At 38.2% G+C, this 27,653-nt stretch overlaps 2 protein-coding genes across 4 annotated transcripts in view; both read left to right on the top strand.

The window, feature by feature from the left end:
* LOC117163227 (uncharacterized) overlaps nucleotides 1-27,653 on the top strand; it is a 267,579-nt gene that overhangs the window by 96,579 nt on the left and 143,347 nt on the right. The window lies entirely within an intron of this gene.
* LOC117163236 (uncharacterized) lies at nucleotides 1,787-23,151 on the top strand. Its single transcript, XM_033345323.2, has 2 exons — nucleotides 1,787-2,293; nucleotides 22,116-23,151. Exon 2 carries the CDS (start codon nucleotides 22,699-22,701, stop codon nucleotides 23,014-23,016), a length of 318 nt encoding a protein of 105 aa, XP_033201214.1. The 5' UTR covers nucleotides 1,787-2,293; nucleotides 22,116-22,698; the 3' UTR covers nucleotides 23,017-23,151.

Raw genomic sequence — 27,653 nt, 5'->3', positions numbered from 1 at the left:
AGAGTCAAACAGAATCGCGGATATCAATTTCTTGAATTTTAATGTGGTCTCTCTTGTTAAACATTATCCCTCCGAGTTATTTAATTCCATGATAAATTGCTGTTTCACGATATCGTTCATTCAGAATAAATAATAGATAGAGAACATAAAAGTTAAAATCAATTTTACTTCTGAATAAAATGTACGGTAATATATAAAACTCTTTATTAAACATCCTTTTCTAGATACATCAATTAAAAGACATGAGAAAATTATCGTATTTTTAAACATTTCATTCATTCCCTACATTCCTTTTTATAGACGAATGCATCCACAAAGAGATAAAAAGTTATATTTTCCACCAGAAATATTACGTATAATTTTAGAAGTCGTATTCATTAAGAATTTTCTATTCTTGTTAATGAGTACTGTGACCTCTCAAAGTCTCAGATCCTTACCCTTTCACGCCCTACACAAAACCCAAGCCCTTTAGAATACCTTCAAAACGACACTCCGCTGTAATAAACAAGCAACAAGTAGAATTCATTCGCAATAAAATAACTTAAAAGGTCGCCATAAAAAGATCATCTTTGACGCAGGTTCCTGCACCCAGGAAATCGATCAGTTTAAAGATTACAATGTCAGTCGTTTAAATCAGACAGGAACGACCCTCAGTCATCTATAACTGAATCTCACAAACCTCCATCCAGGCATATGTATGTAATCCTATGAAAAGAACGAACTGTCAAAGCTGACCTAACATCCTAATCCAGAAAATCACCACCAAGGGACAACATAGAAAAGGTTCGAAACAAGCATTCTCGTCCTTTTATTAAAATATGGTTACTTTTCCTAGGAGCTGCATTCTCTTTCGTTAGAAAATGTTATAACGTTTAACCGAACCTCGTCGTTCACTTTGGTTTGCGTTTTTAATTATTACCGAGGGTCGAGCAATTAGTGTTCAAATAATTAATCCTGCTGCCTGGGTTACCTTCCAAAGAATTTTTACAATTCTGCGACTTGCAGTTTCAATCCAACGTTGATTGTTCTTTGCGAGCATGAAGACTCCTGTTCTCGATTGAAAGCAGACTGTAAGATCGATTCCTAGAAACTGTGAGAACTACGACAAGGTGAAAACAATAGAACGTATACCGATCGGTACCAAACGAACCTGTTTGTTAATACACCGCCAAATCTGTCGAATCTAGTACAGCCCCGTTCGACTGGTCACCGTATACACCTAGATGCGTGTACAATCAGGTGAGGCATAGAAACAGGGCAGCTGGTGGAAGGTTCGAGGCGAAGGGTGGGCTCTCCGCCGCGAAGGTTGGCCGAGAAACGAGCCGAACGGGAGACGTCGGGACGACGAGGCAACGAAAAAGGAGCGGGAAAATCGGTGAGAGACGGACGTAGAAGGGTTGTGGTAGAGCGAGACGAGATAGACGTCAGTACGAGGTACTCTCTTTACATCGGTTAAAAAAGGATAGACAGAGGGTGCGGGCAGAGGACAGAGACGAGGGACAGAGGGGTTAGCCAAGAGTAGGGGGTAAGAGAGAGTAGTATCGTGTGGAGGGAGGGGAGGGTGGAGGGTGGAGAAGGACCTGCGCGCGAATTTCCCGCGTTCGCTCAACCTCATATTGATCCCACCCCAGTAACTCCCCGCATCCTACTACTACTAGGCTAGAGGGTTGAAGAGAAGAGAGGGTTGGCGGGGTAGGAGGGTGCCGTAAGGGTAGGAGGTGGGCGGTTTATCGGCGTATACACAGTACGAGGGAGAGGACGGCGAAGAGAATCAGAGGAACGCGAGGCTCCGGGTGGTCCAGCGCGAAAAGTCGTGTGCTGTTTCGAGCGTTGAGAACGCGTTCACGTAACGGAAGAATAGTTGGCCCTCACGGTACATGTAACGTTTCGTTCAATTTTACGTTTTGAATATCGCGATTATCGAGTTACCGATGTATATTTATGCGTCTCGTGATTATCAATTGGTGTCGTGAACGTTGGTCCGTCGTTGGTGATCGGGTCGATCCTCGTTGCGCTATATCTCTGAACGTGGTCGTGCGATGATTCGACAAGAGAGAGCCAGTAAGTTGGCGACGTGGTGCTAGATTGTCGATGCGGTACTCGCGACACCCTACTCGCCGACCTTCGTGATTCTCGCTCCTCCGGTGTCTCCGCGTCATCGATCCTCTTTGGGTGACAGTGATCGAGTCTTCGTTCCGGAAGGATGTAAACTGGTGGAATTTCCGGCGGTGGAGAATATCGAGGAAGAAACGGGAGAAGAAGAGACGCGTGAATTGGATCTGCAAGGAAGAAGGTGTGAACTGAGAAAGAGAGAGAGAGTAGTGGCCTGTGGTTTTTCGGGCTTGCTCGACAGCAATCGTCGAGAGGTGATCTAGCCGTCGGATCGGGATTCGGATTCGATCTCTGATCGGCTGGGGAATAAAACAAAGGATCACGTGAGATATCTCTATCTCATTAGTCGCGCACTTTCTCCGTTCTTACGCACCATTGACTGCGGCATAGTAAAATGATAAAACGGATCATCGGCAGCTGATCGATCAAATCGAATAGCTCTGACGTGTTCCTTTGATCGGTGGAAAGTGCGTTGTCCAACAGTCTCGAAAAAACAAATTTGCTCCGAGACGCTATCGGAAAGAGAATTTTCGTTTGCTCGTTTCCGCTGCAGGCTGCAAGCTAACGCGTCTTCTCGTCCATTTCATGTTCGGTACTCGTATATATCACATACATTCCTCGGCTATTGTACGTTACTTATTGTATATGTCGTTCGTGCATACTCGTGAACGTTATTTCTGTACGTTATTCGTGTACGTTGCTAGTGTATTTACTAATGTCGTCGCTCGCGTCGTCGTTTAACTCGTTCGATCTGCATCGTCTGGTTGTGTATACGTTCGTTGGTCCTCCACGCGTTTTCACGTATGCATGCCGTGACCGTACGCGACGACCTGGCTCTCGCGTGTGAGAACCTGGCTCGCGTGGCCTCTCCGCGTGTCGACGATCCCACCGCGACCGTTCTCCAGGCGTCTCCCTTGGCGTCGCGCCGTGGACGTCGACGGCGTCGCAGCGTCGCTGCTGGGAAATATGCGGGCGCGTTTTTCGTTTTTCCACCGCCGAAGATAATAATACAAAGATATCGCGGACAGATATGAAACCTCCCAGGAACCGTGTTATCAACTCCATGAATTGAAACGTAGTGGAAAGACAGGATTACAAATGTCATTTGAAAAGATTTATTTTGCATTTTGTGATTTTTTTCGGTTTTCTATGAGGTATACTGATCACAATACTCACGAAAAAAAGATTTTGTAGATATATCACATAGCGTGAAACATCTTGAAGTTTCATTGGCGCTTTGATAAGACACTACTGTCATAATTATATTAGTCAAAGAAACCAATTCGAACAATGCAGTTGGTTAATTTGGCTACGTAAAAGTTCGTATTCGGCGAACGTGATCGGACCTAGAAATTTTTGAAATCTCGTTCAACATCGTCTGATCGTCTGATCGTCTGATCGTCTGATCGTCTGATCGTCTGATCGTCTGATCTTCGTCGAATGGAAAACACCTCGATGGAAATAAGGTCCGACCGTGTGTGTAAAATGTGTCCGTTGTTTGCTGGTCGATCAGTTTGTCGATCGAAAGAAAACGATGGAGATGTCGATAGGTTGCAATAAGTATGGAGTACGGTCTTGACTGAATTGCATCTTTCAGTCACATTGCGCTTGTTAGGGAAAATTGTGCATCGGGGTATGGGATTAGATCGTTGGATATGAGTTTGTGGAAATTAGAGGAGCTCTCGAGAGTCTTGAGAACTCGTTTCACGTGCTTTTAGAGGGTAGAGCTATTGGATCGTAGGATTGATGGGAACGTCGTGTGCAAAAGGTTTTTGGATTGGAAAAGTGTGTTACCTATTGGTCGACAGAGGGGTGATTGCTTCAGGCAGCCGAGGAAAAGTGTGTTCCTTTCGATAGATGTATCGATGTGTGTGGATAATACTAGTTTGGAAAAGGGGCTTCCAAGTAATATACATAGATAGACTTGGTCCGATAAAATTTGTTGACTGTAAACGAAAGACTTGCAGCTATAAAAAAGATAATTTCCTTTTCTTGATATAATATGTAGACAATATAGATTATTATAGATTATATTATATTATAGATTATATCGTCCATAAATATTCAGACACTCGTAGAAAAATAAAATATACGCTTGAAGAATCAATACAACTACTTTCGGATTTTAGTTCGAAACGATTAATTAAGTTAGTGTAATGAAATTCGTGTACTAATAAACGCTAATATTTGATTTAGTAATGTTCGATAACAATGTTCGGCCAACTGAATAGATAGAAAGCTTTCGATAAAATACTTGGAAGCTTTTATCTGATCGCGAAACAGAAAGGTGTTATTTAGGCATAGTTTTCGAAAAACAACGAGCACATCGTGCAACTTTGATCTGTAACAAAGTAGAACGTATATTTACGCGAACTTTTCTCGCTCGTTTTGCGTCCTGAATTCAGTACGCCTACGTGTTACTATGCATTCTACATGGAATATGCGATTTTGTCACGGTTCATCGATTCCTTGTACAAAACACCTTGATTATATATACTTTCGTAAATTGTTTACCGCAGACAATTTCGTAATCAGATATTCTTTATCTGAACTCTTTGAAGCGACGTTTATGTCGGGAGACGTTGTTCCAACCTTTTCTTTTATTCTTCTTTGGAATAATACTATTATCTATAATTCATCGAATACTGCGACTAGCAATCACTAAAAATATTGCTTGCAGTAGAGTTAAGTAGTTAATTTTTATTCTCATCGTACTTTAATTATCGTTATCTATGTAAAATACGTTTAAATACACGTTACATACTAGTTACTCGCAAGTATTAATCATCGAATCGGGTGTCTATTTTATTAACAACAAGGATAACAAAGTCTGTAATTAATAATAGTTCCTTTTTGCTTATGAAGAAATAATATAGAAAATGACTAAAAATTCAATCACCAATGAGAGTATGTTAAAAATATTCCGAGCTGCGAAGAAGCTAAACAGAAAATTGACTATGGATAAAATAACGAAATTTATTTAGCTTCCACGTTTCGTTTTATTCTACAAGTTTAGTCCGGTTGCACAGCAGTGAAACGACCATTCTATGTAGATACGTCTGCTCGTGGAAGATTGTTAACAAGAACTGGAAGTCTGCCGTTATCGCGAAATGTACCTTCGTTCTTTTCTTCTGTCCGGAATATTTAGCGCTATGGGGTTGATAAAGTTTTCTTTTGCGTCAAAGTCCATTAAATGGCTGCGAGATCGTCACAATGGCGGTCTAATGGACCGACAGGGAAACTTCCATACGATTCGTAGAAAGATATAGGTTCGATTTAACGATCCATAATACTGGATAATGCTAACAGTGTATCAGATGGTTCAGGTTGTTTCGTTGACCGCGTAAACTTCATCGTCACAGCAATATAATCGCTCGCTTTTACCGTCGAGAGTAATATTCTCACTTTCAATGCAACGTGATACGTAGAGTGAGTAGCATAACTGAACCAAAGAAGGTGCTTCACAGGGAAATTTATAGTATCGTACAAAATAGGATGGGTGGAAAAAAAATTAAGATAATGTTCTTTAGAGATATTGCTATGTTACTCACTGCAGCTGCAGAATATGTTTATCAGGAAAGTATGATCTTAGTTTCGCGTAAAAGTTCGCTAATCGGAGAATACGCTTTGAATTCGCGTAGTCTCATAAATATTCGTATAGCAACAGATCGCACGTAAGCGAGCATCAAACATATATCTGAAACTTAAAATGTCCGCTGGAAACTACTGAACGCAACTCGAATGAGTTTATCGCGACAGCTCGGTATAAACTCCGATGAAATAGTTGTAAATAAACATTTGCATCAGTAGATGGTATATTACGCTTTAACATATTCCGCGCGGGTCACGTAACTCAGAAGTACGAGAATTTTATATAAAAATATATAGTTTTGCACGTAATACGTGTAATATAAATATTGGAACGAAAGTTTTTCAAAAAACCAAACGAAATAAAATACAATTTAGCTTTTCGAGGAATACGGGGGAACCGGATTCGAAAAGATACGACGAAGATTATTGCGATAAAATATCTCTGAGTGTACCGAATCATTAACGACTACGAATAATCAATTTTAACGCTCAATCGTCATATACGCGTGAGCTCATTATTTTGAGAAAAATAGAGAATAATCTTTTTTCGATTTTAACAAAATTCGTCTGTGAAGGGATTAAAATAAAATTAAAGGAATTCGTATTGAACTCGCGCGTTAAAAACCAAAGGAGGAGAAGATAACGAGACGTGTAATATTAAAGCGTCCTTCGTTTCTCCATCTACTGATCCTCTTTTATGAAATTCTAATGATCTCTCGACCTCTTTTGAACTTCGTATGTTGGCAAAACTTGTTACCTCCAGCGCTACATTATTTCCCATTAACTAGCGGTTATATCGACTTATTGAAACTCAAAATTCTGTGTCGTGCTATAGAGTAGTTTCAGAAGCTTTTGTAGACACGGAGTTTGCTCGGTCAAACCGTTTCAATCGAAACTATTGTGTTGGTGTAAGGCAGATCCTGCTGCTTTGAAACCTCGAGCGCAAACAATTCTCGTTTCACTGGTTCAAAGTCAACTGGTTTCTGCGAGGAATCAGGTTGTATTCCTTCGCAGTCCTCTTCTTTGAAATTCGCACAGGATATTTTCGCCAACCTGATTTTCCGCCCTACACGGGATTTATTGTTTTACTGTTTCTTCGATGTAATACGATGCACAACTTTTTTTTAGTTTATGAACAGAAAAAGTGGTTCTTTATGGCTTGAAATCTTACATAAGGGATCTATAGCTAACGGTAGTATTTCAGAAACTTCTGCCTCGGATTAGGTCGTACCATAAGTAGCGCGGTTCCTTGAAAATCTAAATTCGTTGCTACGTTAATCTTATAAAATGGAAATGCAAAAGTTAAGGTTTAGTGATGAGAAAGGATGATAAAAAATGGGGCAAAATATATTACTAATTATAGACAAAATTGTCTATTTGCATTTAACACATAGGATATTCACGCGAAGAAACGATTCTGGTCATAGGTCAGGATAGTCCGCAGGTTGGAAAACAAAAACGAGCCTTCAACCCAGGAAGAGTCAAGGAGGTGCACCATCGTCATTATCATCATCATTATCGTCGTCGTCATCGTCGTCTTCGTCGTCTTCTTCGTGTTCGTTCGCAGTAGACAGCGAAACGTGCAACTTTCTCGCGGCTGGTATTAATTACCACACATCAGGCAGCGCGAAAATGATTAATAGTAATTACCATTGGTCGGCCAAAGCTCCGCTATTCTCTAAAACGACTCGATGATTAGGATCTGTTTTATGGTTGATCGCATATTTGATCTTGGCATATGTTCTACGGACAAATTCCAATAGTTCAGCAGCATAAGATTACCGAGATAAGGAGACAATTTCACAGTTCTTTTTTCATTTCTTTCGTTTATTTCAATTCTTCGCATCATTGAACATTGTTCGCACAAGTTATTAGAAAAAAGCAGGCTTCTTCAGAATTTCTTACAAACCAAGTATTGCATTTATTAAACGCAATTTATTAGGAAAGAATCGACGTTTCACTGTTTGTTAACATAATTTATTACAAACAGAAATATCTAAATATTTCCCAACATGGCTCACAAAGGTATCAACATTTCAGTATTTAACACACCCTAAAACCATTTGAAACAAACTTCTGTTCTGATCTACAATGTGCAACATAACATTCGAACTACGTGGACGCATGAATGATCGAAAACTCAGTCCTTGCAGTCAGTCCTCCGGATATGCACAGCTGGTGAGTTCGGTTTCTGGTGCACTCGAATGCATAACTATGACTCAGAATTCTCTCTGGCGAAAGAAAGCGTTTTCTGTCTTTCTCTCTCTAACGATTCGTTACGGGCAATGCGTGGATAAAAGTTTGATCTGAATGCACCGATAGAAAACGGATATGTATATGTACGTATATAGCTACATATGTGCGTCAGTCGTGAGATCGCGATAAATCATTAACCGGGCGTGTTTATTGGCTATGCACGAGCAAATCTCTGGCTGCCGGTGAATTTATGCTTGGGCCTGATCTCAATCGTCGATCGATCGATCGTGACTCGCGAATCGGGACCAACAGGCCTTGCGATCGGCCTTACCGCTTCTAGGAATCAATAATGTCGTGATTAAACATTTGTCGCGTGATTTTTACGCTTTATCAATGACAATAAATCAAGTTTTACGTAACAGAGGCAACAAATAATAATAAATATACTTTTGTATGTTAATACGTTGCTTACGCAATTTTTTCCGTTTTCTAATATTTTTACATTCTTTTTCTATTGCCTCGTTTTTACGATCGTCTCAGAAACTATGGTATAATTACGGGCATTAAATTTTTCATATTTCCACGTTTCTAAGTTCGTCTTTAAAATCGTAATATAATTACATGCGTTTTGAAACACATTACGTTTTATTCTGCTTCTTTTCCAATCATCGTAATCACTGTAATTGATATACGTGTAATAGCATATAGTTAATGCAGGGGAAGGAAAAGTTTTGATTTAATGCTACATTACTTGTACGAGTTACGTTTATAGCAATTTGTCTTAAAAGATATGAATAATATATTTAATACAGACGTACATATATTTACACGCAAACGCAGAATTGAATATAATCCTCTAACTTTGAGAAATTACTATTCATGGCACGGGAGCTTGGGATTTATCTATCGTAGGTAAATATAACTATAAAACTCGTAAATCCATTCGTACATATACCAATAATGTTGTACTTTAACGTAATCCTTCACAAATGTCACTAAAAGATAGGGCATATTGATATACAGAGTGATCACGAAACAGTGGCAAAGTTTCGTCGTGTTTAATTTTCCAGAGAAAAAGATAGAATTTAATTTCACTAATAACCGTAATAAATTCATGGAAGGAATGTTTGATAATATCGTGAATAAAAATTAACTATTTCCGAAATCGGTTGCGCGCATTGTCTAAAATATTTAAATTTCACGATTACGCCATCGCAGTATCATCGATCTAATATAAAACTTATATAAGATATCGATAAAAAAGTTTGTCGGCCGGTACAAGAAATTCTACCTAAAGCTTACACAAAATTGACACTGAAAAACTATCTATCGCAAAAAAGCTTTTCGTCACTAATACCAGTTTTTCAACAGAGACATCGGTTATCTCGACAGAAAAGATAAAAACAATTTGTCACGTTGCAATTTTTCAAATAAAACCTAATCGACACGTGTAAAAGGAAACTTCCAAATAAAGATTCCACGGATACTATAACTACGTAATAGGTAAAACAAAAAGGAAAAAAGAGAAATGCAGTTCCTTAAAAAGAAACTTCCACGAATCGGCAATAATCTCGTTGAATGCAGCAAACGCGATATTCCATCCACTGTCATTAAATTGACGGTCGATGGAAAAAATTAGCATATAAACTAATATCGAAATAAGTCGTATCACATGCACATGTTCGTGATATTTCACGATTCACATGGAATCGCCATTTATTCTTATCGAACAAATTTTTTATCGTATACCAATCAAAAGTGACAGTTTTCTGAAAATTGTCTTTATAATATGAAAAATCGATACTGCCGTTGTATAAAAATCAGGATTGAAATTTTACTAGAAAAGATTATCTTTGTCGCATAAAAGTCGATAGTGAGAAGTTGCTGAAAAATTGTCGTCACATAAAATTCAGGAGTGCAAAGTTTCTGAAAATTTCTTTCGATGTGGCTGGCGTTCTATTTAGTTTCCTCGAAAATGGTCAGTTTTTCGACGGATCTCGTTTCGATTTTTCCCACCGGGCGCTCTACAGGTTGCGCAATGTAAATCAGGCCAACCTGCTGTCCAATATCGAGGTTCTGTCCACAGAGGGGAACACTTCCAGGCTATCTCTATTCACCCTTGACGAGCGTCCACGATAAAGTGCACGCGATACCACCTCTTTTCCGCGCAATAAAGCGATTTTTGCAAAATGGGGTGGCGGATAGTTCGCGTTCCTATCACAGGCTTGCGGAATGTGTGACGCTGCTTTCTCTTTTTCTGATTGTGTTCATAATACGTGTGTATGTTCGTACGTATACACTTCGTACTTCGTAAATGAACCAAGAATGTTTATGCGTGTGTGGGGAATTAAAAGATGTTAAAGATATGCAGAATGCGTGTAATATGCAAAAATATGTAAAATATTCAGCGTAAAGCGCTTATTATGATATTTGGCAGATGAAACGAGTTTCTTATGTTTCGCTCCTTTGATTGTGTTTATGAAAATATGAATTTGCATAAACGTACGCAATCTACTGATGGGTATTCAAACATGCTGGTTGAATTTGTAATATATACGTGAATTAATTTCATGGGTATACTAGTTGTATGAGAATGAGAGAAAGAAATTGAACAAGTTAATTACAAGTAGCTACATGGAAGCTATAATGTTTACATTCTCGTTGATTCTACAATGTCTATCTACGTTGTAGGCTATAAATTTTAAGGATTTCAAGTTATCGATAAATTTTAATTAGCCCTGTGATAAGTATTCGTTGGTTGAATGAATTTCTACGATGTATAAAACAATTATATAGAGGGAATTAATCAATATCATTAAATCGAATCCCGCGGGAAATAAGCAAGTGTTGGAATACTTGGGTACGTACAGCTATATGTAGCTGGGTGTGTGTAAGGTTGATAAGGTTTTAGATTTATATGCATGCGACCGTGTTCGAAATAGTTGCGCTGGACGTGATAAGAAATCAAGTTCACAGGTCAGGCAATTTGTATTTGCGAATAGCAATGTTGCTTTGGCTGATTATTATCTGATCCTCTGCGGACATGTGTTAGCGGACAAGGGTATAGTGAAAGCGTAAGGTATCGGTATATGGAAGTTCGATAAGGAATTTGATAGAAAAGTAATTTTATTAAGTAGCTCTTTATCGCAGGTTGAGTCAAGAACTGTTGGAAGTTCACAGAAAAAGTTGGAATATCTCATTGAATCATCCCGCTGTTTCTATGTATTGCTATTGAATCTTTTAACTTTAGTTTGACTTCATGCTATTTTTCTTTCTATATCAGAACTAGGTCTTTTTTATTTTTTTAATATCTTTTTCACTTTATGATCTTTTTCTTTTTGCACTAGTGTATTAACTTTTTTCTTAAATTTTTTAATGTTTGATTTAACTTAATACTTCAGATTTATAGATACTACAGACTTATCAAATGATAAGTAAATAGATTTTAGTAATTTAAGGATAATCTGAAAATCATTAGACACCAAGTTGATCATTAAACGCATTAATCCTATGAAAAGACTGTCTAGTTTCATGGAAACAAAATGAAAGTCGATGTTTTCCCAAATTAAGGGTAGTAGCTGCTTTGAAGATGCTCAAAGTGATGGCAGGAAAAGATGGTAAAAGGAGATTTTTTTCTTGGTCAACGACCCAACCTTTTTTCCTTCCTGTTTGTTTCTTCGTGCTTCTCGTTTTCCTGTAATTTCGACTTCTAACGAGACGAATCATTTTTTTCTCAATACTTTCGTGGCTCTTTTCCCTTGCCTGATGGCTGAAGGTAGAAAAGCACAGAACGTAACGCAGAATGTTCGTGGACCGATTCGAATATCTTCTAGCGGGATTTTAGAAAACGTTTCTTACTTTACGTTGCGATGTTCGTTACGCGAGCTTAATATCTCTTGCGGTACGTCAGCCATGACTGAAGGAAGTACTTTCGTGCTTTATTTCGATACAGGTTTGCACATATACGAAGTGAGTTACGAGAAACGTGGAACTTAATTAACTTTGGATCTGAAGGAACATAAAATATAATTTGAAAATCTGGATATCTGAAGAAAGAAACGTGGTTCTCCTTTTTTTCTCTTATTTTTTGTCTTAGATACTAGTTCCATTTGTAATTATTATATATATTGTATTATTTCCTTTATTAATATATCATTTGTCCAATAATCTATTTTATTCGAGTTAATAGAAAATATTTTTTACAGCATAGGAAACAAAGAAGGATGAGTATGAGGATTGTAAATGGTTACATCTAGCGAGAATAAAAAAGAATTTATTTATTCATAGAGTAATTAAGATATCTCACGAACTAATTATTTTTTCAATAATTCAAGGTTTCATTACCTTTTTACATAGAATAATAAATTGCAGTAATTTACGAGGAAGTAACTACACGGTTCTATCTAAAAGAATTATACAACTGTATAATGTATTGTTATATTTACAGAAAGAGTTCTCTTTGAACCATTTACATTTCATCTCTTGCACCCTCTCCCAATTATTATAATCAGCAAACTATCCGTACCATTTACGCGCAAAAATATCTACACGTAACATCTATATATATTCACTACATATATACACCATAATTTCTCTACAATTTCATTTAAATTATCTTATACGTGTTTCTTTGCGTCCTGAAATCCAACACTACTCTATTTGATCTCCTGTATCCGGTGACTCACCGTGTATAGACACATATACAGTCAGTGATTCTTGCAGCTTTTACGCGGACTGCATGCAATCCTCTCACGTGCCGCAAATGCTACAATTTTCTCTTGCGTTCGTTCGTGACGCTCTACCGTCCAACGATTTTTCATCGTTTCCCTCTGTCCGTGCCACGATTCGCCTCCGTCACACGTCCACCTATGTACCTAAACGAAATTGACGATTCGTCGCCTTCGCTTTTTCCTCTGTTTTCTCTCTGTCGCTGTCGTTTCCTTCATTTTTTTCCTCTTTTTTCACCATTTTTTTTCTCCAGCCTTTTCCTTCTGATTTTTCTACTCTTTTTTTCTTACACTGCCACTTACTTCTCGGTTGGTCCATTATTTCTCTTTTTTCCCCCCTATTTCAACTCTCAATCTCCATTCCATCTCTTTCTCTGTCCTTGTTCCCTTTTCTTTTACTTTGCCTTTTTCCTTTCTTTCACTCGCCTTCGTTTCCTTTGTCTCTCTTTTTATTCGCCTCTTCTTTCTCCTTCCATTCGTTCTTTCTCTTTCCAACATTACCATCAGTAAATCACGGGACGTTTATTATCAGTACACTTGAAATAGGCGAATGGATGTTGTCATTATAAAACGAAGACGATACTCGTCAATTTGCGTGTATTATAAATAACTGGTTAAAAAATGTACATAAGACGCAGAAACATATGGAACAAAAATTCAGGGTAGAAGCTGTACTCTATTTAGGTTACATTTCTTTAATCGTTCTCTTAATAATACGAATTCGCATAAAAATTCACAGTCTAATTACAACTAAAACCAGAGTAGAGTACACATTAAAATAATTCGCAACATAAATTTATATCTCGGGGGTCTTATTACGAACATGTTTTATTAAACTTTATATTGAAAACCATCGGTCTCGTAACTTATGGAACGTACGTCTCTTTATCTCTTCATTTTTCCCACTCAACCCCTGCAGCTATCTCTCCATGGTTTTCCAAGGAAAATGTCTTGACGCAGGTATTGCTCGAAGTTCGTGTCGTAGAGACCATCGTTGTCGTCGTCGCGAGTAAAACACACGGTTATGTTGCACGCGATTTACGATCACGTACGCGTCTACAACGACGACGACATCGTATCTCCGATAATTTCGCCAAGCAGCAAAGCACCGGATAACTTTATCGTACGCACTTCTGGAATCATTCCGTTTGAACACGAAACACGGAAGCATTCGCGTAATGGCTATTCAGCTTAGCTTGGATTTAACAGGACTTCGGAATGAGACTCGGATAGGATATATATATACAGAAGAGACGCTTAAGTTGATTATTGGAATGGAATGTTGTTCGAGTGGAAGAAAGTTCTTATGGGGTTGTATTATTCTTTAAAGAAATTTTTATTTTTATCCTTGAATATGTGGATAGTTGGTTTCGTGATTTTCATTTTAAGACGTCGTGTAGTACGATACGTAGCGCTATATAGGATTTATTTGAACGATTGGGATTTTAGAAAGTGTCTCGAGAAATGACTAGTTCGGAACGATGAGTATTCTTGCTTTTGTATTCTTGGGTAATTTCTTAAATCTTATTGTTCGAATATTTTTACTAGATCTATATCTACATACAATTCAGTATTACTGGTGAATATAAATCCTTTTGTTCGTAAACATAAAAATATTCTATCCCCAAATCTGCTTCTACGCATAGTATTATAATTTTATTCCCTAAATAATCACCTTCCTCGGCTTGTTGCGTCAAACCTTCAATACAATTCATTTTCACAATATATTTTTTCAATTCAATACATTTCATTGTTCCCATGGTTTTGCGTTACATTACGATCCTATAATTTAACTTACATAAAAAACAGCTATCCATCTCGCGTGATAAAGTGTCCTTTAATACCAATATAGATTGCCTTTATTATCCAATATCGTTTCGATCTGTAAAAAATACTTGCCTCTAATACCGGCAAACAGTGACAACATCAAAATATCAGTTAACGTAATCGCATCGTAGAAAGTAAAACAAAGGCCATTGTTTGTTATCAAGAATAGTGGTTTTTCGTGTCGTTTCTACGTCGTTTCTGCCCCATTGTGCAATTTCTTTCCCTCGACCTACTCGAGAAGGCTAATCGCCGTCTGAGCCGTCATTTCCACAGCCACGCTCGTTTCACCCCTTATCAGCGTGTCCGAATCGCGTCCAACTTTATCTTCACGGGCTGCGACGCCATTTTCCCGTTGGTTGGCCTCCGCGTGGCGGCGAAACACGACAGCGAGCTCCTGACACTGATTAATAGGGATTATTAAATTACAAATTGCGGAGGTAACCGGCGACAAACAATGAAAGTTCACCGGTGACGTTACAGTTAAAACGCTCCGCGTCGTCAGGTGAATCGATCGTGATTCGATACGTCGCGCACGATTAACTTTAGATTCGAGGCACGTCGTATAGTTTCTTTCGTGATATTATAACATTCGTTACGACATACAGTAATATAATATTTTTAACGAATATCTAATCGAAGCGTAAGATTATCTGAATAAAAAAGTAATGGTACTTATTATATTAGTTGTTGTTGTGTATCTTTATTTCTTTATCAAGGTATCGTTGTATTTTATTAGAACTGCTCAGAGACATTATATTGAATGTCAGAATTTTTTTTACAATTTTCTTGAAATTATCGCATGTATATACCATTTTCTTGAAACACATAAACTCGTGCAAGTGGATAACTCGTTTCTGAGAAGCTCGATACTAATCACATACGAAGATAAAATTGTGGAACTCATGGAAACTGACTTGATCAGTTTTATTTCTGAGAAGCTCGTATCACCGTAGCAGTTAATTCGAAGTTCTATATAGTGTTGAAATTCTCTATCAAAACCAGGTATTAACCAGTCTGCGTATTATATTATACAGTATATTACACATTACACAGTGTTATACATAATATACCGCATACATTTAACAATAATATACGTATTACGTAACTCTTACATGGCTCATCTCTTAGCTTCGAACAACAAGTTACAGCACTAACAGTAACAGCGCACCAACACCCCCAAATTACTCACCTCTTTAAAACCATCCCCAGAAACGTTTAAACAATTCCACGAAGTCCATTCATCGAGTATCTCTTCAAAGTATTATATGTATGTAACGAGTAATTTCGAAGCACATATATGCCAGATTATAGCCGGTGTGGTCCGAACCATGGCCTCTGATACCGATCTGCCGTGGAATCTGCGTCGCTTCCGAGATAGGTAGGTACAAGAGGAAGCGAGCCGGTCGACTTCGTTATTACTCGATTATTGGTGTTGCAGGGGTAATCTCGTCGGTAACCTCGCAGCTCTCGCACTTAGCACTTACGTGGCGAACGGTACACGCCAATAACAGCTGACCCCCATCCGGTAACCCCACTTAAAGTCCACGCGGAGAGTAGCTCTGGTCAGTTCAGTCAGTAAAGGCATCGGAGAAGGCAAAAGAATTGGAAAAAAACGAAGGTATCCAGCGTCTCGTAAGGAACGAGTGGCCTCGATAATTGTAACTCTGCTTCTTGACGTTTGGCAGCTAGCGAACAGTCGGCTTAATAGAAAATCCTGGACCTTCGTTCCCATTTCGATTTATCGATGGTGATATCGGGACAGATAGCGGCTCCACGTGTGCTCGTAGTTTCTTGCGGAAGAAATGAAGAAATAGAAACTTGCGGAGGGAAGGTGGAAGGCTGATATTTGTGGATAAGGTGGAAGGTCGGAGATATTTCGGATGCTCGAATCCAGGTTATAGATACTTGGTTGGCGTCGGGAGGAAACGTTTGCGAATTAGCTGATTAGGTTACAGGAGGTAGATTATGTTGACAGGAATCTTGTGTGGCTTGGTTTGGTTGCTTTGTGTGTCTTAGGGGCTGAGATTAATTCTCAAGTATCGTTACCGGGTGTCACTGTGAACCTTAGAAGGCTGACACGAATGATATCGCTGTAATATATTGATAGTAGCAAATATAAAATTCCCTTTGAGAAGAATATATAAATGAAAATTGAAAAATAACGTAATTGAATATGCAGAGATATTAAACCTGTTTCTACAGAAGGATGGCGTTTAATTATTATTTAGCGTTTTCATTTAATTAAAATTGTAATTAGATTACATTTAATGTTGATCCTGAGTAACGCAGTCGGAAATTCCAGGAAAGATACGGAGGAGAAAAATCGCAAATGTTATAACAGCTGAACATTGTTCCAAACCAACAGTTTAAGCAAATCCTTGGTGCTCCGTTTCACGGCTAGAATATTAAAAAGCTAGAGATCGATATCGTAAATTGATGGAAAAATAGTTGCAAATGACATACATATTGCGTTAACACGATTTCACGATCTCCAATGTATTGAATAACAACATATATGGAACACGTACGTGGAACAAAGGCACGACGATGAAAACGATAACCGGCGCGTTTCCCTATTAATTAATCTGGTGTATCAAACGTCCGGGGCGTTATTATTTCTAGAGACAAAGCTTATCCTTTCGCGGCACCAAGTTTCTCACTATTGAGTGAAAATTTTTCGTGCTTACCAGCTGGCATTGTACACACCGTGGTGTTCTTTTCAGCGTAGCGGAGCGTGGAACAGTTCACTTTTCATCGTATCTGTGCCGAAAGAAAAGTGGCCCTGGTAGCCGAGCGCCGAGCTACCTAGTTTCCACGCCCTTTAATTACCGCCGCACCACGACTAGTCGCGCCACACCGAGAGAAGTTGTCATTACGGCTGCTAAAGAGCCGTCTATAGTGTTGTGTGGTCCCTTGCTACATTCTGTTCTCTCCTCTCTCGCGGCAAAGGTCGTCAGAAACGTTAAGAAAAAGCCATTGTCCAGTTCGAGATCCTTTGTTCGGGCCACTCAACCGGGCCTGTGTCCACCTTTAACGACCAACTCGGCTTCGTCATCGGGGACATCCTGCGATTCTCTTTCCCGGTCGGTAACCACGCTCGAATGACAGATACACGGGCGTGATCCATCTTTGGGCGTTAACGGAGAGATTGATGCTTGGCTTTTTCTTCACTCGTTAGCGACCAGATAGGTTAATTTGTCTGAAGGTTGGCTAGGGTATATTTATCAGTACCTTAGGTTAACTACGTTTTTACATTCTGCTTAACGAGTCGAATCAAGGGAAGATGAAGACAACTGATCTCTAGTTGTCGCGGGATGCTCCAGATTGGTAGTTGGTAGTCGTTAGAGAACTATGATCTTTAGAGATGATTTTGCATCATTATGGAATACATTTAGCTAGACAGTTGATAGGTATATTTCTGCAATCTAAGAGGATATATTCGATCTTGCTATTTAAGGGGTTTGCAGTAATTTGAGTAGCTTTCTATTTCACAATATCACAGTATTGTGAATGCTAGCCTATTTCTAGTACAGTTTCAATTATTTCCTCGCTACCATTAAATTTATCAAACTTAACCTGGCGCGATCAAAAAATCCTGTAACCCCAGCCGTATTCCCTCTCAACCTATCTAAGAGCGAGAGAAATCGATTCGAGTAGTATAAAAACGTGTTCCACCAGACGCGTACAATGTCTCCCCGGCGAAGGTAGAAACGGCTGATTCCCGTGGGCGTTCTAGGCGTTCCAGCTCTCTCAACAGTTTGTGAAAACGATTTAGAAACGCGGCTGAATCGCACAAAGGAAACTGTGGTGCGTTGACCGTCCTTTCGAGGCCCAGACACCGTTGCCCTTGGAATTCCTTTCACGAATACCTGCGCCGTCTTTCTGCACCGAACATAAAGCAAGGTAAAGCTCTATAAAGCGGGTATAAAATTCGTCTGCCTCTGACTCGTTTGCGAATAGGTAATCCGTGGAATAGGCGTTTTTAATTGCCGCTCGCTTCCAAGGACAACGGTGAACATCCCCATAGGGAACGAGCAAGCGGGCCTTTAAACCTACTCAGTTTATTCATCCGTACGTTTACTTCGACTGCTTCTCGAACATTAACTCGAATCAGATAGGGGTTTCTACTCGGTTCACCGATAGTCCGGAGAATTCCTTTTTTGTAGAGTTTTCGTTACTGCGTGGGTTTTGCAGAAATATACTTACATATACGTATTACAATTAACATGTGGTTGGGGCAATTGAACGTTGGCAGTGGATCGTGAAATATCTCGTTTTTATGTGTCTCGTGATAATCGTATACCGAAAGTTTGCTTATCGTGAGGTAATGTAATTTTTGCTGTCGTGTTATCCGGCTAGTGAGTTTCGTGATAACCGCTAACAAGAAATCTCTGAAACTAAACAGTCAACGTCTTACATTTAGCTCCATTGGAAAAACGTAGTATTACGTTTATCTAACTAACAATCGTTGAAAGTCAGAGAGGTTTTCCCGAGTGCAATTAAACGGTTGCAAATTCAAAGATGTAAGGAGGAAAATATGAAAACACATAGGTGCTAAGAACAGTTTTACGAACTTCTTCTTAATTGCGAGAAATTTCATTACAGTTCGCTGCTTTGTCATTGAACTTCATTTTTTCACTGATCACTTTTATCTATACATGTTTATCAAACAAACTAATTTTACAGATTGAGAGACGAAGAAAGCCAATTAAAGAGAAAACTAGCACTTTCCAATATTGTGACCCGCGGCAAACGCTTCCAACCATCGCTAAATCAGGAATCGTAAAACTTAATGATATTTACGGATCGTGTAAGATTGGTAGGTTCACGAACTCGTTGTTTATCGATTGTTCTGGACACTGAGCGATTTCTGCGACGCTATATAAGCTGAATCCACCCACGTTCGACGAAAGAAGTCTCGAGTTTCAGTCGATCTCCAGTATGTGGAATAAAAAAAGAATCGTTAGAGATGCAGCGACGTCTGCCTCGTCTCTAGCATGTTATATGCAAATTTTCTACCTTCTGTCTGTGCCGACCAGCGTCTGGGATATGAATCATGTTAACGTCTCCAGTTGCAAGCCGGAAATACATCCGATGCGGCGTTCGAATAAAACATGTGAATTTCTTTCGGACTTTTGGTTTGTCTTCAGTTTGCAGGTTATATTATCATAGCGGAATAAATAATTAATAAACGTAGATAATTGCAAGCGGAGGATAATTCTGGTAGTTTGTTTAAATTTATTTCGAAACGAAATATTGCAGAAGAAATAAGATCACGTTATTTCTTAGGAAAATTAAAAGTGTCAAAGTGGTCTATATCGATGGAGAATTTTTATTGCAATTTAAATTTTTTCACCTTGTCTCAAAAGCTTAAGGGGCTTTTTATTAATTTTTATCCTCAAAGCTTATGAATACTACGCGTTACGCTGGTCTTAATTCTCCTTTATATTTTTATAATAGTACAATTAGGAACTTTTTAAAGTTTGAATATCCTAATTATCGCCTTGACAAACTTATTCGACAATCTTAATTATCACCTTGGCAGACGTAATAGCCTTGGTTACTCAAGTTGCATAGTTGTATAACAATTAGATCGCAGCCAAACTCTTTTGCTGCTCTTGCTAAAAATAGGACGTCGTAAAATAATTTCAATCGTCGAATCTTACGATAAATCGACTTTTTGCTTGGTACCATTTACTATTTTTCCAATGGAATTTTCAATATATTATATACTTACAATTTGAAATATTCGATTTAAAGAAAGAGCAAATAATCTATACAATGAGATTATTAAAACCAGTAGTTCGAATCAGTTGCTTGCAACTACCTTTTATATCAATTTCCCGATTTACAACTCACATCAGCGTAAAGTAAGTATATATTGTTGCTTGCCTGATTAACCAAATTTTATTCTTATCTTCTTATCTTCACGCATATAATCACGTAAAATCGCTTCTTGTATCAGTCATGTAAAAAATACATAGTTCCATCAGTTGAAGCTTTCAGTCACGTTCACTCGATATAACTTCATCCCATCGATCTAACGATGAACAAATATCATAACACAGTCGTTCATTTTATTAATATATACATATGTTTATTTTAATTTGGTATAAATTTTGTATTATTACCGCCGGTAGTTCTAGCGTTGATACAACTAAAGATCTCTATATGCTCGTACATATATCAACACATAATATAATAGTGTTTGAAATAAGCCTGAATTACCACGAGTAAAATATACAATAATCGTGCGGTATAATTGTTGAAAATGACAACGTGAGTTCTCGCTCGCCATCTATATGCTGACAGCTAGTTACAAAGAGGAGTAACTGGAAGATATTACTAGACACGGTCGATAGACCAGATCGATAGTTTAAGACTTCCTTTTCATTCATTCGTTCGTGTCCCTTCCAAGCGTGTGCAATAAAGGTTTTCCGGCTCCGAGAAGTGTGGTGTTTTTCATCCGAATAATAAAGTAATAACTAACGCGATCCTACCTATAAATATAGATATAACAACAATAATTTTGTCCTCTTGATATTACTTCAATATGTTGAATAAAAGATTTAAATGAAATAGTAAAAAATTTCTCAACTAGTTTCTAAAAACTCTCTTCGAGATATCTACAACGCTTCGAACAATCGTGTTCCACTCGACCAATCTTTGAAATCTAAACGCGTACCAAATAGGTAGCTTCCTATTTCGTGCCAACAGCGTCTTATCTTCATAGCGAGAATGAACTTGCTCATTTTAATGCAACGTTCACGCGTATCTAAAATATTGGTGGAGCAATGAAATACGACAGGGTCCCTCCGTTAAATCTCGAGGATCGTTCAACGACGCGTAACGAAGCAGTTTCACGGGATCTCGCGCTGTCCGGAATCATAATCGCGATGACGAGGCGGATCTCTGATGGCCACTCGGGTTCCTATTGTTCAGGGTGCGTGGAAGTCGCGTGCAGCCTGCGACGAGCACCTAGAAACTATTTAATCCAACCGACGTTCGCGAAATTATTGATGATCGATGACGTATGAACTCGAGGAACAATTTTTAGATATTATGTTCGTAAAACTGGCTGGTTTGTTTACCTTAATCATTTCAAGAGAGATTCTTTCAATAATGAACTGATTAATAGCAATTAAAAATGAACGAATAAAGGTAACACACGATACGATAATATCGATTATAATGTACTAAAATTTGGAAAAATTAGGTAAAATCTTCGTGGAACCACCTAAGTGGCATTTCATCTTTAGATTTCATTGATTGAAAGATTTTAAACATTGAATACCTACCTTTGAATTTCTCTTTGAATTTGTGTCTCTATCGAAAAAGTTTGAGGTATTTTAAAGTTTTAAAGTTTCAATGATAATTTCAAGAAGTCTCAGATATGTCAGAAAGCCTGTAACAACCCAGCAGTCTTACAAAACGTTGCTTCGAGACGTATTAGGCTTCGTGGTTTCGTAATCCTGATAGGTTTAAGGCTTGTCCAGATTTCCAGACAATTATCCGCGGACACGTGTCCACGGACAGTCAATATTGGCAAGTCTTTTGTCTTCCGTCGAAGTGGAACACAAGAGACTACGTCTACAAGACAGATTGTCTGTGAATCTAGAGAAGCCTTTGCAAGTCTGAAACGCCGTTTATATTTCCTTGCAGAGTGTATATCTCGAAAGATGAATAAACACGAGACCCTCCTAAATTAATCTGTACTTCGAGAAGATCGAGAGTGAACGGAAAGTCGCGTAATTAAGTGAAAGTCTAAAAAGCACGCGAATCTGTTGGATTTGTTCGTGGAATTTCTTCGTAGTCTGGTTGAACGAGTGGCGAGAGAATCGAAAGGCGTTCCAGAAGCGTAAAAATAGGCACGGGCATATTTGTGTGATGATTCGATGTACGACGGAAGAGAATTCAAGGGTCAAGTTGCTGTTTTATGATTCCGTCCCGTTTCTCGAAATATCCACGTGAAAAGGAGGGAAGAAGGAACGATCGCGGGCGTAGCGGTTCTTTTAAAGAACGACCACGTGAAAGATAAAGGTTGAGAAACTCGACGTCGATTGCTTCAAATGGAAGAACTAGCGTTTTCATCCGATCAACGTCATCCGATATCTGGACGATAAGTCAGCCAACTGAACGACCGCGAGAGCCGTCTCGTCGGATTGTCCCCCCGAGATCGATCGATTCGTCTATTTTTCCTTGGTTTTTCGGTCGTTTGAAAGATCGCGAGGCTGGATTGTGAGACATGGATGCCTTGCAATTGCAAGCAGCCCTGGTGAAGCTGGATCCAGCCACCACGGTGACGCCGATCGGCTCGAACGTGAAAATGCTGCCGGCTCATCATCGTATCGCGTTCACGGTCGATTTGGACGAGAACGATATAACGTTGGAAAACGCGACGCAAAACGACGAGAAATCGAACAACATGGCTATGCAGACGAACAACGCCTCTAGAAAGCTTCACAACAATTGCTCGGCCCAGCTGACCGTACCAGGCCATCAGAATCATCCTAACAACCGGCAGATAGCGGTGTCCAAGTGCGAAATGGCGGAGGTCAGGTGACGCCAGCCTGGCTACGACCTTATCTTTTATCACACTTATCCACCGCACAGGGGCAGCAAGTATCATGCTAAGCATCACGCTAAGGAGATGAGACATCATCATCATCATACAATGCATCATCAGCATCACAGATCTCATGTGGTGAGTCAGTGCGTTCTATTCGTGCGTGATCGTACGTTGTTTTACTATACATTGGGCAGGTTTCTTCTTTTTCGTTTTCTCAATTGCGAACTGTCCATGTTTGTGTCTATTGTTTGGTAGAAAATGTCTGTTTCTGTATTTCCTCTGTTTTCGTAACTCTTCTATAGTCTTTGGAATTTTTTTATTTAAACGTTATTTACGATTAAATTAATTCTGTATCACCTATATTCGATACTGCCGTCGTTTAATTGAAAAAATTTTCTTTTTCTTTTTTTCTATTTTTCGTTTGACCGGAAAGTTTTCTTATATTTATACAGTAGTAAAAATGTTCGTTTTCTTTTTATCCAATAGCGTTTGGTTAGAGAATTTTCCAATCCAAAAAGAAACGGATCGTTGACGCAACATTCAAGAAAGGAATTCAAGCGATTTTATTTTGCAAAATTCGAAAAGTTAGAGAGAAGGAAAACGCAATTGGGTCAAAAGAATTTTAAAAAGCGTAACAGGGTTAAGTTCTTTCTTTTATGTTAGGTTTTCTACGAACTCATTGTGTAAATTACAAAATTATCGACGAAGGATTTTAGTACAATTGGAATCGTTGTTCCGACTGGTTGTTTAAACATGTCAATGTTACACTATAGTATAATTATTTTTCGATTCATGTATTTATGTCTATGTAGATGGATTATGTGTTACTAGGGCATGCATGTTGTTCATCGTGTAGTGAAATCATATGGTTAAGCATTCAACTGCTTTTACTTCGCGGTACTGTTATTATAGCGAAAGCCAAACATTTTAGTCGTCATTACAACATCTAATCGTTAATAATTTTCCTTTAGCTACATCGTCATGCTTCTTTTCTGCATTTCATAAAATTCTATCTTATTTCATCTTAAAATTCTTAATTCTTAAAATTCTATCTTATTGGAGTACAGTTCAAGGTGAAAAATTTTTAAATGAAAAATGTAGGCTAATCAGAGTAAATAGGTTAAAGTATAAAATACCGTTCGTATGATTCGACAAAGGTTGAGAAATTAAAGGACCGTGTTTCATAAGTAGATAAATGATTTTAAGCACACAAAATCACTAGCCTGGATTATGGGCTCTGTAATATCATCGATGGAAAAAGTGTTCTTTGTCATTAGCGTCCATTAACGTTTCAGCCATGTCCGTTTCTGTTACGTAAAGTTCGTTACATTAAAACGTGACCAAAGAAAAATTACATTCTCACATCAGTATATATGTCGTGTATATGTTTTATGTACAATATAGCGATAGCAATAGAATGAAAAGAATTTCTGAAGTTTATAAATGGAGACGGAAATTGAAGTATTTTATGAATCATTTATTCTTTTCGTATATCTTCTTATTATTACTGACCTCTTATTTACGTTCACGCATTTTTTAATGCGTACATTAACGCTATTCGATTGGAAAATTTCATTACAAAGCGAACGAAAAGATCTCGCTCGAAAATAGTCGTAGAAATCCAACACCGTCTTGCACACAGAAGATTCATCTCCAACAGATACTACGTTATCATCTATCCAGATTGATGAATTGTTCAGAAAAGTGATGACGAAGTTTGCTACTTCGTGATGAATATAGCAACTCGCAAATAACATCCGCGTATATTTATTGAAAGACATTTCTAGCGAGTTGGTAATATCGGTCAAGTGTCAAACTTTATATATCGTGCACCTTAACGATTGAATTGAGGGAATCTCCAGAGAATAAGCACTCAAAATCTGAGTCAAGGTTGTCGCAAATAATCTTACCTTTAAATAATTTCACCTCTTTGATTCAGTACTTCCCCTTTCATGATCAATTCGATTTTTGAAAGTGTCGTAATATCAGCGTAGCTGCAACGTTAGTACTATACAATAAACGTCTAACGTTTAATTTCTCAAGGATCAAACGATCAACTTCGATGGAGTTAATCAACTTGTCGTTCAAGTGGCTCAATCGGTAATGAAAAAATGTTCGTCATGACGCAAGAAAATACGATACTAAAAGTTCCTTTGGAAAACAGAACGCCGTCTAAGTATCTCTGCGTCAGTCTCTGGCGTTACTCAAATTTGAGACGTCGTTAGATTTCTTCGAGTGACAATTACTCGCGAGAAAAGCAACACGTAATGGGCCTATCGCGAGTCACTTAGCTGCTCTAGCGTCGGACTATCACCGATGCTAGCCGCGGTATGAGCATTAATGGACGTATTTCCGGGACACGAGGTTGGCTAACGTAAATGAGACGAGATAGAATGGCCGTGCACTGTGACCTGAATTTCTTTAAGGGCACCAGTTCGAAGGGTGATCGTTCACGTAGACTTGTTACAGTTCAAGAACAGGGACATAACCCATTTAAGACCTATTTCAGTTCAGAGGAAACTATTGACAAGTACATCGCTGAAACCGCATTCAATTGCATTCGTGCAACCATATAAAGGAATAGTAATTACTGGACGATCTTTCTTTTGATTGCTCGGATTATTTCTTTATTGTTGACAGTGGAAATTTCGTACTAATTTAATTCGCTGTAATCGATGTCTAATCTGTCGATGGTTAATATTCTGCAATATTGGTAATTTCATTGGGGATTTTGGTAATCTTCGTTTATCGGACAGTTTCTATGAAGCTAATATCTCCTGATTGTATTAGGTTGTCCGAAAAGTGTCTTTCTTTTACGGACACGTTTTTTACAACAACGCATCTTTATACAAACATGAAAGTTAATCTGTCAAATGTTGTGATCTTTATCTTGATAGAACAAAATGGATCATACGTAATTCGATAAAATAATATAAAACGAAAAATGTTGTGCATCCATTATTTCCTTATGAAACGAAAGAAACTTTTCGGACGACCTAACGACTGATCTTGAATGTTAGATTCTTTGGTCAATGATCGATTATCGTCATTTGAAGATGTAAAACTATGTAGGACGCATATAGTGGTCTTATAACATTCGGTCACTCTGTTCACGAATGGAAGTTACCCTAACTGAATCTTCAGTTAATTCAGCACGAAGGTTGAGTAACAAATGAACTTCAACCGCAACTGACTAGTGACGCTAGAAAACTCATTACCTAGAAGCTTCTCTATTCTACAAATCTATTAAACAAACCTTTTGTATGCGTACATAAATCAAGTCATTCGTTAGAAACAGTATAGTACATATATCATGTTGAACGATATACAATTTAGCAATTTAATTACAGACTTCCAGCTTTCTTTATTACGATATCTACTATAACTTTATTTTTCTCCGCCAATTAAAAGTATTAGTTTTGCATCCATTTCCGTTAACTATACGTGGATTAATAATACAATTTCATAATAAAATTTCACCATACATTTCACCATTTTTTGTTTAACACGAAACGATAAATTCAATACAAACCAAATATTCGACGAATCTCGAATGTACCTAGTAAATATTTCAACGATCATAAACCAGAGAGATCAGGAGAAATACACGCAGCACGATATATCGACGAGATCATACCAGTGGTTGGGAAAAAAGAGGGACACGGACTAGACGATCGGCTATCACGCGAAACGCGTATCAGTTTTGTTGCGCGAACGCCGGTTTGCCTGAAATCGAAACCCAGTTCTGTTAGGTCGCAAATATTGTTGCATTCGCTTTTGACAAGCGGCACCGTTAAGCCTTCGTTGCGGCAACGTCAGACGTGATTCATATCTGCTCGACATTGAGCCATTGGCGAAACGTTATACTCTTATTCCGGGTGTAGCTCCCAACCTGCATAAACCATGCAGAAAGCAGAATTACTTCTGGTTCCAATGTTATTCCGCTTACAGGAAATATTTGCAGATGTTTCGCGTTTTTTCAACGAGGCTTGTTTCTTAATGAAGCCTTTAGGATTTCTTTCCGGAATGAATATATAATTTTTATAATCGTATGAAATTATTTTTCCAATCCTCTTACATAATGACCTCTTCATTTAGGTTTTCAATAAACAAATTTAAAACATTAAGGATTATTCGCTTGACGACGAGCTGCGGTTAAGTAACTTAAAACTTATACGTGTATGCAGCTTTCGCATTTGCTGTGTCTCATTAATCGCTTTCCTATTTATAGAACATTGTAATCCGTCGGGAAGCACTGAATTTTCAAACAAGTTGGGATAATCGATCGTTTGTGTTTCCACGTGCGTGTTTAAATAGTCTACATAGTATGTCCACATTAGGGGGATTCATGTGAAATTGTTTTTCGGCCTGTTGAACATAAGAGGATGATATTTATCGCTGATATACGAGGAAATATTTAGCGTTCGCTGAATTGTCTTTTAACTATTCTGTCACAGAATGGTCGATTCGATATTTCTCTCTACTTATTATCAATTATACTGAAAAAAAAGAATACGTGTTCGAATAATTCTATAAAAGATACAAGTATCGTTTAAATCGAAAAACAAAATTCTACGGTATAAATCTTCACGTACAACAAATAAAATCACGTTAAGGTTACACGGAGGAAG

This window comes from Bombus vancouverensis, chromosome 2, assembly GCF_051014615.1.
Source record: "Bombus vancouverensis nearcticus chromosome 2, iyBomVanc1_principal, whole genome shotgun sequence".
Taxonomy (NCBI): Eukaryota; Metazoa; Arthropoda; class Insecta; order Hymenoptera; family Apidae; genus Bombus; species Bombus vancouverensis.
This window is presented reverse-complemented; position numbering and strand designations above follow the sequence as displayed.

Excerpts from the sequence above, each read along its gene's own strand:
- LOC117163236 (XM_033345323.2), top strand. The coding sequence starts at position 22,699 with ATGGATGCCTTGCAATTGCAAGCAGCCCTGGTGAAGCTGGATCCAGCC.